At 39.0% G+C, this 13,308-nt stretch overlaps 2 protein-coding genes across 2 annotated transcripts; both read right to left on the reverse strand.

Moving 5' to 3' along the window:
- Positions 1 to 4: 4 nt before the first annotated feature.
- Positions 5 to 5,921, reverse strand: LOC113571809 (hepatic triacylglycerol lipase). The gene is made up of 9 exons (XM_027000949.2): positions 5,837 to 5,921; positions 5,360 to 5,550; positions 4,792 to 4,971; positions 3,192 to 3,309; positions 1,988 to 2,221; positions 1,623 to 1,868; positions 1,366 to 1,480; positions 401 to 619; positions 5 to 143 (listed from the first exon to the last, which is right to left on the reverse strand). The coding sequence occupies exons 1-9, from the start codon at positions 5,919 to 5,921 to the stop codon at positions 5 to 7; spliced, it is 1,527 nt and encodes a 508-aa protein (XP_026856750.2).
- A 1,470-nt stretch (positions 5,922 to 7,391) lies between these two features.
- On the reverse strand, positions 7,392 to 12,892 carry aqp9a (aquaporin 9a). Its single transcript, XM_027001059.2, is given in 7 exon segments — positions 7,392 to 7,596; positions 7,821 to 8,038; positions 10,629 to 10,694; positions 10,697 to 10,749; positions 11,502 to 11,639; positions 12,385 to 12,511; positions 12,815 to 12,892. Coding segments are annotated over 7 exon segments (885 nt in total).
- Positions 12,893 to 13,308: the final 416 nt, after the last annotated feature.

Here is a 13,308-nt window from a genome sequence, read left to right on the forward strand (position 1 = left end):
TCACTCAAGCCTTTCCAGATTCCTGGTCTTGTGGTTTTGTTACATTGATCATCTTTTTGGAAATATCTTTACAACGAATGAATTCCTGCTCTTGTGAGGGCTTGAAGTGTGTTGTGTCCCCTGTTTTACCACAGAACCAAATCCTGAAGGAAAAGTGAAATTGGTTGGAATCTATGTAATAATTGCATGTGTACTGAATGTTAGTTGGTCGTTTTTTGTTACACAATGCAGTTGGTTTATCTGCTAGATTCAGCAAAGATTTTAGGTTGCAGTAAGGACCTGTCACTAGAGGGAGCAGTACACAAAATGCTCAATGATCTTATTTAAATTAGAACGGTGTACATTCTGACTTCAGCTTTTTCAGCAAACTTATCCACATCCCAATGTCATTTTTACTTACTTCTCCTGGCTCTCGCCAGATTTGAGTCGTATGCGCCACATGCTGAGCTCTGTGTCGTGCCTGCGGCTGCCCCCGCTCATAATGGATGAGACCCGCCTCCACCAGCTGGTCCAGGCCGCCTCTCCCTCCCAGTGCAACCGCACAGCCTGCAGGTCACCCATGTCCAAGCCCACCGCAGCCAGGGCGGAGTATGTCTTATTCTCAGCATGCTCCTGGCTCCTGTGCAAAGCCAGATAAGTGACTGCTATATACTTTAATAGTCAGCCAGAGAAAACTAATTCTACCTAAATTCAATATACACAGTTAAGGGTAGTTTATGCATTGTGCCTGAGAAATTGGTAATACTTAGTATTACAACATCTTAAAGCTGTCCTATAGCTTAATGAGCAGTGAAATTATTCTGTACAATAATACCTTGTGTAGCTATACTGACTGGTGGGCCATATTCATACACATGCACAAACAAAGCTACAGGTGCAAGTTGTAATTCACATGCAACCTGCATTTATTACTGACATTGATCTTCAATGTACAGCCATTGTGCAGGCTTGTGGGTTGTATAATAAGCTGTAGACCTGGGTTTGGGAATGCTGGCTGCCTGTGTTAGTCCAGTACTGACTCTTCTTAGAGTAGTGATCAAATCGATACTGCTGTGTAGAGGGCCTGACTGTATCCTATTTCTCATTTTCAGGGCACAGAGAATTCTATGTACTTGCCTTACACTGAGGTGGGTTAAAGATATGTGCCATCTAAAGCTTCTTAGTGAAGTGACCACTGGTGAAGCCCATAAAAGAATAGCCCATAGCCCAGAAAAGAGTCACTGAATCAACAAATACCAAACTGTCATCTTAATCTATGTCTAAGATTTTAAAGAAATTGGTTCAGTCTAGTATTACAATGTCAGCTTTGTGAAGAGCACTTTAATACTCTTCTGTCTATAGAGTAGTACAGATTGTAGTACTCACAGAGTAACAGGTAAATATTCACTTTGTCCTTTGGTTCCAATAAGAGAGATGGAGACAGAGACTTGGACAGACGCAGTCAGATTCTTCAGTAATACCTTGATTTGGTAGTGATAGACTGCCAGAGTGATAGACATTAGAGAAAGAAAGTCAAACTATTGAAGGTGTTTGGTAAGCATAACAGATAAAGAAACAGGCAAGAATGGCAAGAACCACACAAACAGCATATTTCTGTGTAAAATGGTCTCATCCACACCAACCTTTAAATGGTGTCTGAGAGCCAGTCTTCAGATAGAGACCTTTATTGTTGCCTCTTTTGAACACCCTTCTAACATTGTAGCCCAGAATATTACAGCGATTCTTTTTGCAGTCCAGGCACAGCCCTTTGTCAAAGGCACCATCATCTCGACAGCGGTAGGCTGTCATCTGTTGATCCATGTTCAGAATGGAATCAGTGAAGAGGTGGACAGCTCGCTGGTGAGTACATTTTACGGTCTTTGGTAAACCTGTGGACAGGCAGTGTTGTAGCACATGTATCATACTGTTGGTTTACAGCTCATAAAGAGATCACTGTGATGGCAGATTGTATTGAGTGTCTTATGCCCTTTAATGTGTTCTGTTTTACCTTCCAGCCCAAACTGATAGAGGTTGTTATACATGTCTGTCATCTGGCATCCAGGCTGGAATGAACCTCCATTTGGGTAGAAGTCAACATGGCCCACAAGTTGCCTGATGCCCAATGTGAACCCAATGCTGGACTTAGAAAATGTGTGAATGGTATCAACAAACTTAGCATCATCTGGAGACAGCCTATCTGATGCAGGAACCCCTTCAAATTGAGGGCCTGCAGGATCCAAACCTGTCCAGGAAGAGCCAACAAGTTAACAGCCAGTAGGTAGAATGATCATGCCAGCTTCAGCATTTGAACTAGCTTTTATAAACAAGGCATGTTTTTTTCAATTTGACTTTTGTAAGTACAGTTTTGTTTTCGCTGAACTTGTGCAGATGGAGACATAGCACCAGCTATGAGTCATGATGTTTGTTTCTTTTATTTTGACATACATAGCTGCAAAGAAGATGGGGTCCTGGTACATTTCCTCAGCAAAAGGGTGTCAGTGTTCAACTCTTCCTGCATGTAAACTTAATGCAGTCTAATTAGTCAAGCTCCTACTGAGCTTGGACTGGGAAATGCCCTGCCCAGTTTTCTTAATGTTTTAATCTTTCTTAGAGAAGTCTGCTATCTAATTTGTAGTTGAGATGGCTGATATTGTAGCTGTTGTTATAGCTGTTATTGTAGAAGAGATGGTAACTATTCTAGTTATCTAGTTTGTTGTTTGTAGTCATAGTCTGTTAATCTGTTGCAAATCTTCATTTTAATTTCATTTCAATTATTTATACTTCCACCAAATGTTAAACATATACATAAGCAAAGCTATATAACAAATACAACTCAAACAAATTTTAGATCTAAAATGGTTTTTACAGGCTCAGCACCTTCTAAGTTCAAAAATGATGTCTGAATTTGGTATAGTTTCAGTAAAAGTAAGGAGAGGCATAAGAAAAAGGCAGAAAATTCCACCTTTTTAAAACTTTCTTGCAGAGTAACAGAATTGATGGTTTATATTTAATACACATTCTCCACATACAAAGTTATTCCATTAAACTAGAAATCATGGCTAGCTATTAACTAGCCTCTGAATGAAGCACATTGGCCTCTGCTTGCTTTCTGAGTGCTGTCAGCAATTTACATCATCAACAAGGTCCCTGAATTTGTCTTCAACTGAAATCTGCTGATCCTCAGTAATTCCTCAGCAACAGAAGTAACTTACCTGTTATGCGGCCAAGCTTTCTTTCTCCTGTAAAATGACTTCCTGCAAATCCAGCCACATGTGCACCTAAACTGTAACCAATCAGATGGACCTTATCCATGGAGAGCTGGGTGGTCTCCTGTCAAGAAGAGTAGTGCCCTTACTTTTACCTGACCAACCATGTATAGAAATCTTTTTTTCTTTTTGGAAGAATGCACATACCATATGGTGATGCATTATGTTCATGGTGAGAGGCGGGTAGTCGCCTACAGACTATCAGCTTGCATCTCAGGGTTGCAGGTTCCTCACACATTGTTCTTAACCCATATTGTCCCAGGAATACCACTGAGGGTCTCTCTGTTTTATAACCCTCCCCAGTCAGACCCTGACGTGTATAAATTTAATGCCTGAACATAATTTATTGTAAAAAACTAATGTACACATCATAAACTTAAACTAATTCAGTCTCTCACCCACACACTTGCACTCATTTAATTGTCCACAAAGCAATTAGCACTCAACACAATTTTTGTGTGTATTACTGCAACTCAAGTTGTGTGCATCCAAATGTTTGTATGTACCTATCAAAGGAAGCTAGCCAGCCAGTTTGTTTAGTCTGCCCACAATGTCAGATGAGGACAAAGTCTCTGAGAATTAGCCAAGCTATAATAACTACATGAGAATGTAAAGTTGATTTGTTGATGTGCAATTGCGGTCTTTATCACCTTGTGGAGAGTTCTCTAACGATGTTAGTGTGTGCTAGCGGTTGAAGAATGAATGTTCATATTTTCAAACATCAGAAGTAGGTTTTGGGTGAGTCTGTATATAACACTATAAATACAGAATTTTCTGTGTCGACATTTACAGCATTTAGCTGATGCTTTTATCCAAAAAAACCTTACAATTATGACAACAACAGTGGTAACTTAGCAGTGGTGGGGCTTGAACCAGCAACCTTCTGGTTACAAGTCTGATTACAAAAAAAATGAACAGTAATAATATTTGCTAAACTGTATGCCTTAGTTGGTCACATTCAGGGATCTAACTTCAACAGAAACCTATTTCTTATAAGGGATAAATTTAAGTGCCAGAGTTAATATTATTTTAATAACACATTATTTCCAGTGATATTACTGCAACACTTAAATGTGAATTGATGGAATTAATTTTACCCTACTGTGAGATGAACTAGTGAGAGTGGCTCTGAGGTGCGAGGAAAGGTGGTAAAGGGAGCCCCTAATGGTCAAGATTAGGCGAATCAGATTCAGGATTCATGCTCCTTTTTACTTCAGCACTTCAGGTTTTAATGAGCATGCAGTTTATGTGATCTAACATAAACATAACATAAAGTGCTGGCTTGCTTATGGAAATTGTCTCTAACACAACCTGGACATAAATTTCTAATTGCTTCTGCACTAGAAATGTAAGTTCCATTTTGCTACAGTGATTAGATGAGTTCAGCCCAGTGTAGTGCTGAGATACTGTGAGTATCAGCACTCAAATGAGTTCCTATCTTTTCAATAATTTACTTGACATTTGTTTATCTATATTGTGTTTCGATGTAAGAGAGTTGCTTCACATCAGTAACACTGTGATTTCATGGTTTTGGGGGCTTCATTACCTCCAGCCAGCTGACAAGCCTGGCCACGTCTGAGCCCACATGCCTGCTGTTCTTGGCTGCGTTTTGGTATGGCTGGAGAGCCAGAGGTCTCCAATCACTGATCAGCACATTCATGTGGCCCAGCCTGGCCTTGAGCGCTGAGGCCATCCTGAACATCCACTCTTCCATTTTTCCATTTATCTGCACATAGGAAATAGGTGCAGGAGAGCTGTGGGGGTAAGTCATGGCAACAGAGCAGCTATGACCCTTAGCACGGAAAACAGGAACTTGTTTTTGAGAGTGCGTAACCAAATTGTGTGTTGGGGGAATTCGCTATACAAACTACATCATACTATTCAAGGCCTTCTGATCTTCTAACAAGTACCAGCTACACTCATCTAAGGTCCAAGCACAGCTTTCTAAGGTAACCAACTGATTTCCTGGCTTCTAGTGGGCAGGTTCCCAGATGTGGCATCTACCGCAGGGCAGCGGATGATTCCCATAAATCTGTACTGTGAAATACTTAAAAGGCTTTAACTGAGAAAGCATTGGCTGGCCCCACAGCTGTTTGCCTCGGAGCATTACCTACCGTCCAGCCGTGGATGATGATGACCAGAGGGCTGCTCGAGTTGTAGTTGCATGTGGAAAGAGTCTCTGAGTGAAATGGTACGATAGTGCAGGTGTCCTCAAATGTGTTGCCTTGTAAATGCATGTGGAAAGTTGACTTCACCACCAGTGGCACTGTCACTTCATTACCCTGCTGAAGCCTCCCGTCGGGAGCTAATGATAGAGAGAAATGTCTCATTTTCAGAGCCTTGTGTTCTATAACAACCCTGTGCCACATGTCATTTACTCTACACTGTGTTATGTACATTTTTTTCCATGGCAAATGTTCGAAGAGTATGGCATAAAACAGGAATCGCAGTAAATCCTACAGTTTGGCTTGTGAAGTAAGAGTCCTTTTGGCTTATGAGTAATACTTTCACTTTCCTTTTGTATTTGTGAACATCTTTTATTTACCCAACATAGAGTAAAATGTTAAGAAAAAAACAAATGGTACACATACCTTTCACATTTCCTTCAGCTTTCACAGCCTTGCTGAAAGCAAAAATTAGCAGGAGAAAAAAGAACACTCTTACAGAACTCTTCATCACTACTCTAGTATGTTAAGTATCAAAGAAATGTCCTGGAACAGAGAGAAGGGTAAGTTTCCACAGATCTGTCTTGACAAGTAGAGTGATTCTCATAAAATAACTTCTATTTGCTGCCAAGAGAAGGAGAGGGAGGGGGCAGAGAGGGGGAGAGACTGAGGCACAGGAAGGTTGGGTGAAAGAAGAGCTGAGGGAAACAAAAGAAGAAAAGAAAAATGAAAAGATCAGCTTAGATTGGATAGTTGTATTTAACAGAGTAGGGCAAAAAAACAAAAAAAAAAGAGAAAAAAGATCATTTATGCAGTAAAGGAGAGAAACAAAGAGACAAACCAATGTCAATTTTGGGAGGATGGGAATAGCTATAACACAAACAGGACTCTGGATGGTTCATCCATCATTCTGTGCTAGCTTTTTGAGTGAAGCTTTTTGAAGTTTTCTTTTGTTTGGGGGGCTGGGGACTGCTTGTGTTTACATTGGTGAATTGTGGATGTTTTAGTGCAATCCCGCCAATGAAAGTACAAAAGCCTCTGAAGTTAACCAGATGCAAAATGAGGTACTCATTTAAAGTGAAATTATGTTAATGCAGTCTGCTTAAGTTCACTGAATGCTAGTATTAGCAGTCCGCTCATGCATGGAGCACATTTTAGAATGTTATGACCACTATACTGGTGGACATGGTGGGGTCTTATTCACTTTTAACTCTGCTCACTGACTCTCCCTGTGTGTGTGTGTGTGTGTGTGTACGTGCATGTGTGCGCGTCTGTCTGTCTACTATGGCCTCAATTTGACTTCTTTGGCAGGACAGTCACTCTTAGTCAGTCAGACATCAGATTAACTCTCCCAAGGATAACATTCTCTGATCCTTCACATCTTATTGTGTAGTATTGCATACTACCTATAAATGAAATTCAAGTGTAATTCATAATTATATTATTCAGTGTACTTTTAAAAAGAAACACACTATTTATTTAAGGTACAATACTCAGGCAATGTAATAAATATGAGCAAGTAAACAGCCTATTTTTCCTCAAAACATTATGTAGTGCCATATTATTTTAGTGGATTTTTTACTTTTTTGCTTCTTTATTTTTTAGTTACCTAATTCCCATTAATATTTATATGAATAAATACATTAACAAACATATAGTTAAACTGGATTTACTTGTGGGAAAGGCATTTTGCTGCTAATAAGTGTATTCCCCAAAGAGGGGTTTCATGTAACAATGTTTAAAGCACAGTCCTATCCTGTATAATAACAGGTTGTTTACTTTAATCCCTATCTCAACTTGTTTTCTAACAACTGATAAACAATAAATGTTGGAGAAAAAAGAGTGAATGAGTTGAAGCAAGAAAATATACTAAGGATCAGTTGACTATATTCATGAAATATGATTTTTACTTATTTTGTACTCATAAGCTCCACTACAATGAGGGACATTTTCATTTTGTCCTTAGTCAGCTATTGTAATTTTAACTCATAGTGATCATTTCATATTTGTCCTTCAGGCTGCTGTCTTCTTCCTCATCTTCATCCTCATCTTTCTCAGACTCCTCACTTGCTTTCTCGGAGTGGTTGGAATGATGAAGCTCGATCAGGAGGAAGTATACTACAGCTCCTGTAATGCCCCCTGTCAAAGGTCCGGCCACTGGGATCCACCACCAGTAATCCGCAGTGCTGGGGACAGAAAGATATGAAGACAGGTGAGAATTTGGTTTGTAGTTTGTCTTTCCCTTTTTTTGTGTGGATTTTGTGGAAATGAGAGTGGGACCCAGCTCTTTGGCACACCATAGCACAGGCTTGCTGAGTGTGTGTATTCATGAAAGTTCCCTGCAACCAATCATATATTCTGTTCCATTCAGTTCCAGTGAATGAAGAATAGCTGGAATAGAGAGCGCTACCTGAACACCTCCATGCCCCAGCCAGCCACAGCCGTGAAGAGCCTGGGCCCCAAGTCCCTGGCAGGGTTCACTGGGTAGCCACAGTTCATCCCCATGGAGACACTGATGCCCAGGATGATCAGGCCAATAGCCAGGGGCTCCACTCCTTTTGGAGCTCCTATATTTTTGCCATCAGTTATGGCTAGGATGCACAACACCAGCGAGCCTGTTCCAATCACCTGCAGTAGGAGAGATGGGAGAGGCATTATCCTTCATTCCACTCTCTAATCTGAGACTACTTTTGCAAATATTCTGGTAATTACAAAATTCAGTGTCTGGACAGAAGTGGTTTGTTTTAGACTAGTGTTCAGTTTCAGCTTCCACTCTGGGTGCAGACATCCATTAAGGTTGCCACTCTTTATGTATATTGTCTCAAATGGTGTCAATTTAAATATTTTAATATTTTCAACATTTACTAGGGTGTAACCTTATTTGTATAATCCTACTGACCTAGCCTGCACCTCCATGATCAATCTAATGCAATTACATGTCTGGATAAGAACAGACAGAAGTAGGTTAATGGGATTCAAAATGAGCTAATTGGTGCATGCACTGTGAATAAAGTAGACAATCAATACACATTAACCAAAATTTCCTAAATAACAAAATAAAACATTAGCTAACGAAATGGGGAACAGTGTAAGGTTTGAGTAAATGGCTTAAAATGTCTGAAATAACAGTGACAAACATAAGGGCTTAGTGTGTGTATTATGGGTAATAAGCAGTATGTTTGTTGCTCAACAATGTTGTTACTTAACTACTCGAAGTTCGCTAAATAGCTGGCTGTATAGATTAAGTTTAGGTGTAGGGTGCACTTATGTGGTAGAATTAGTGGTACTGATTAGCATTCATGCTGCAGTTCTCTCTTAATTGATGGTCTTGCAGACATGCTTTACATTCTTGTTCAGAGACGCGGTGATGTGATTCTTTCAGTGCTTCACATGGTGCCTGTTTGAGCTGCTGAGTAATGGGTTTGTATGTGATAAAACAGCTGGCAAACTGTGAACTAAAAGTTGAACCAAACCCTATTTTGCAGATGGAACGTCATGAAGAGAATCATTAATAAACTCCTATGAAGAGCTCAAAGGGTCTAATCTAGTAGACCATTCATACAACACAGCAAAACATCAAATGCGCTGTCTAGCCTAAATAAAAATAATTGCCACTAGCTTATTTTTATGTACAAAGCAGGCAGTTTAGTTCAAAAGTGCAAAATGTCCTATAACCTGACCAAACAGTGCCTATAACTGACAAATCATTTACAATACCTTATATACATAAAATAGACAACATTTCTTCCAATAGTGGTGAAGGTGCTGAGGTGCCCATTTACATTTAGGCATTTGACCGATGCCCTTATTCAGCACTGTTTACATAAATGGCTTCATTATCTAGTCAAAAATGATTTATCCTTATTGCTGGTACATACAGTGGTGCTTGAAGGTTTGTGGACCCTTTAGAAGTTTCTATATTTATGCATAAACCTAAAACCATCAGATTGTCAAAAATCCTAAAATGGATAAAAGAGAACCAAATCAAACAAATGAGACAAAATATTATGCTCTCATTTATTTACTGTGGAAAATGATCCAATATTACATATCTGTAAGTGGCAAAAGTATGTGAATATTTTTTTCAGTATCTGGTGTGACCCCTTGGTCCTGCACATCATCTTGGAGGAATTTTGGACCATTCCTCTGCACAAAACAGTGTAATGTTGGTTTCCTCCCATGAACTGCTTGCTTCAGGTCCTTCTATCACATTTATATTGGATTAAGGTTAGGACTTTGACTTGGCCATTCCAAAATCTTAACTTTGGTTTTAACCATTCTTTGGTAGAATGACTTGCATGCTTAGGGTCATTGTCTTACTGCATGGCCCACATTCTCTTGAGATTCAGCTCATGGACAGATGGCTTGACATTTTCCTTTAGAATTTGTTTGTATAATTTGGAATTCATTGCTCCATCAATGATGGCCAGCTGTTCTAACCCAGATGCAGCAACAGGCCCAAACCACGATAGTACCACCAACTGGTTTCACAGAAGGGATGAGGTTATGATGCCTTTCTCCAAACATGATGCTTCTTTAAACCAAACCATGTCTTCTCCAAACAGAATGCTTCTTTAAACCAAATTTAAACCAAATATATTGCTCTTGTGTGATCTTTGTTGGTCAACCACTCCTGGGGAGAAAAATAACGTTCTTGAATTTCCTCCATTTGTAAACAATCTGTCTGACTGTAGAGTCCAAATTCTTTAGAGAGAGTTTTTTTTAACTTTTCCAGCCTGATGAGCATCAACAACTCTTCTTCTGAAGTCCTCAGAAATCTCCTTTGTTCATTCCATGGATACACTTCCACAAACATGTGTTGTGAAGATCAGACTTTGCTAGATCCCTATATTAAATAAAACAGGGTGCCCACTCACACCTGCTTGTCATCCAATTGATTGACAACACCTGACTCAGATTTCAAATTATATGATAATCCTAAAGGTTCACATACTTTTGTCAATCACAGATAATTTTCCTCAATAAATAAATAAAAGTGTCTAATATTTTTGTCTCATTTGTTTGATTAAGTAGAAATATAAAAACTTCAGAAAGGGTTCACAAACTTTCAAGCACCACTGTTCAGGCTAAAGTCTATAGCTGCCATCAAGCTAAGGTACTGCCAGAATCTGGCATTACTAAACTGATCATTTGTAATTTTATGGTAAAAAGCAGTGTTCTCAAGCTCATGCACACACAGCTGAGGTAAAGTCGTCACCTGGTCCACGAACCCTCCAAGCACTGTGAGATGTCGTCCAGGGTAGGAGGAAAAAAATGTGTCCAGTGGCCACTGATGCCTGTTACTGACAGTATTCCACCTGTAAAATCCATGAAGGCATCTGAGGAAACAGCATGTAATAGATTATTTATATTTATATTCAGTACCTGCAGAGCTTTATCACAGTGTTGCATAAGAAAATAATTCTGCACAGTGTTTATTCCCCATTTGCAGTGGTTCTCCCACGTGCTTTTTTTCACTTGCCATAAAACACTATTAAAAAAAAATAAGGCCATGTGCATTATCCTTATTTTGTATATCCTGTCAAAATTGAAAAAAAATAAATTACTATTTATTTATTTATTTATTTAAAGATTTATTTTAATGTTGACTAATCAACACACCTGCCATTCAGAGAACATGGGAAGGATAACTGAGAGCAATAATATAGACCTATTGTGGGAATATTCTGTTACAAATGCATCTATGCCCTGAATATATGGTTACATGCATTAACTTTATACCAATGACTAAACCAGTATTATTGGAGCATGTACTATCAAGTAAGGTTTAGCAATAAAAAATAAGTGTATGAAACAGTTGAAGCCAGTGCTTAAAATGAATGTACTAGATCTTTACAGCTCTTTTATTGTCTTTTATTATTTAAAAAAATTTTCAGGTCTCTGATTTGTTTTCGGTCTTAGACCATTCACTCTTGGCTCCTGTACTTCTAGAATGAGAATGAGAAGATTGACAAGACGCCACTGGGTGTTACAGCCTAAACTCACTGACCATAATGCAGTCCAAAAACTCAATGACTATAATACAGTGCAAAAACTCACTGAGCATAATGCAGTCTAAAAACTCACTGACCATAATACAGTCCAAACACTCCAGCAGCCCCGACAAACCCTCCCAGGAGCTGTGCGAGGACATAAATTGGAAACTTCCAGATCTTCAGTCTACCCAGTATAACCATGGCCAGGGACACTGCTGGGTTCAAATGACCTCCTGATGTACAGATGTAGAAAACACCAAATTACATCAGTCTAATTGTACATTATTCTATATTATTACAAACACCTGCTGTCTTGACAAGTAATAAGATTGGTATTAAATCCTAGGTTGGTAGTTCATGATACTTCTCAATAGAGCTGTTGCACATGCAGTGAGTGTATACAGATTGACATGTCTGTCAGTGCGCTGGGTGCTAGTTGCCCAAGGTTATAAGTGACCTCTCAGAGAAAAACAGAAATTATGGTTGGCTAGGTTTAATTAATCTATACTCTAGCCACAAGAACCAATTGAAACTTAATGAATGAACATTATTTGATGTATTTAAAGGGTAAATGAAGATTTATTTTATGTATTTAAGGGGTAAAATTTACACATGTCGTATTTTGTTTATTTATTTAAAAAAAGTATAAATAAAATAGTAATAATAGTTTAAAAAGAAACTTGACTCTCTATGCCACAATACTGAAGCAGTTAGCAAGTTTGGTGATATATACTATGTGTGTATTCTGCCACTTATATAATTTTATTTGCAAACATACACTGGCACTTATTGATGTATTGGTAATTTCAAGAAGCAGATTCAGGACTGCATGTGGCCTTTTAGCTAGTACCATGCGTAAACAAAAGTGACTAAGCTATGAAACTATGATGTGTTTAGAGGTGTGTCCAATAGTAACTCAGCTTTAATATTAATTTAGAAAAATGTATTTTAGATTTAAACTAAAACATGTTAATTTACCTGAGACCCCACCAGAGACGTAAATGCCCATCATGAGTCCAATGGTGAAGCCAAGGTGGATAGTAAGAGACTCACTCAGCATATTCCTGCTCAGCACGGTCTGAGCTACAGACCCACAGCCAAACAACTAGCACAGCACACACATACACGACAGAACAGGATGAATATTCTAAGTACAAGAGCTACATTTTTATAAAGATGCTTCAAGTGGAATGCAATACATTATGCAGAGAATCAAACTAACAGTAATAATGAAATTGTGACTACACAATATGAGAGCGCTTATCTGACTGAAGATATTCCATTCATTCACTTTCTTCAAAGACCACCCTAGTTGGGCATTTGCACTACAGGCTTGGAACTACCTTGCAATGACCTGTCAACTCATACAGTTCAGTTCACTCCTATTAAATATAGGCCAAGGACTCACCACCAACACAAAGGTCCCAAGAAACTCCGCCAAGAACTCTTTAAAAATTCCATGTTTAAGAGCATAGTGCTGCATCATGGTTCTCTCCTGGGCACAGTCTGACACAAGAAAATGCATACCCACCCACCCACACACACTCCTACTCCTCTCAAGTCCAGCCAAACACACTGTCTGACTAGATCTAAGCTCAACTACATGAAATCCTCTCAGTCCAGCAAGACTGAGCACTCCTACGATGGGCCATTGATCTGTTAGAGCTGCCTCATGTCATTCCACTAAGTGGCAGGCCAATAGAACTGCTGTTACCATGTGATTCATCCTTATGATACAAAATCTGAATATAATGTTAGGGTTGCTGTTGGTCTAGTATATTCATGTTTGGCTGTTAATGACAATGACAGCAAGACTAGGCCTAAATTTTAATGTGTAAACAAAAGATATCCAGAGTAATTTATATATTACTGGACATATAGCCTTATGGTTTTATAGATTAC

This window comes from Electrophorus electricus, chromosome 2 (genome assembly GCF_013358815.1).
Source record: "Electrophorus electricus isolate fEleEle1 chromosome 2, fEleEle1.pri, whole genome shotgun sequence".
Classification (NCBI taxonomy): Eukaryota; Metazoa; Chordata; class Actinopteri; order Gymnotiformes; family Gymnotidae; genus Electrophorus; species Electrophorus electricus.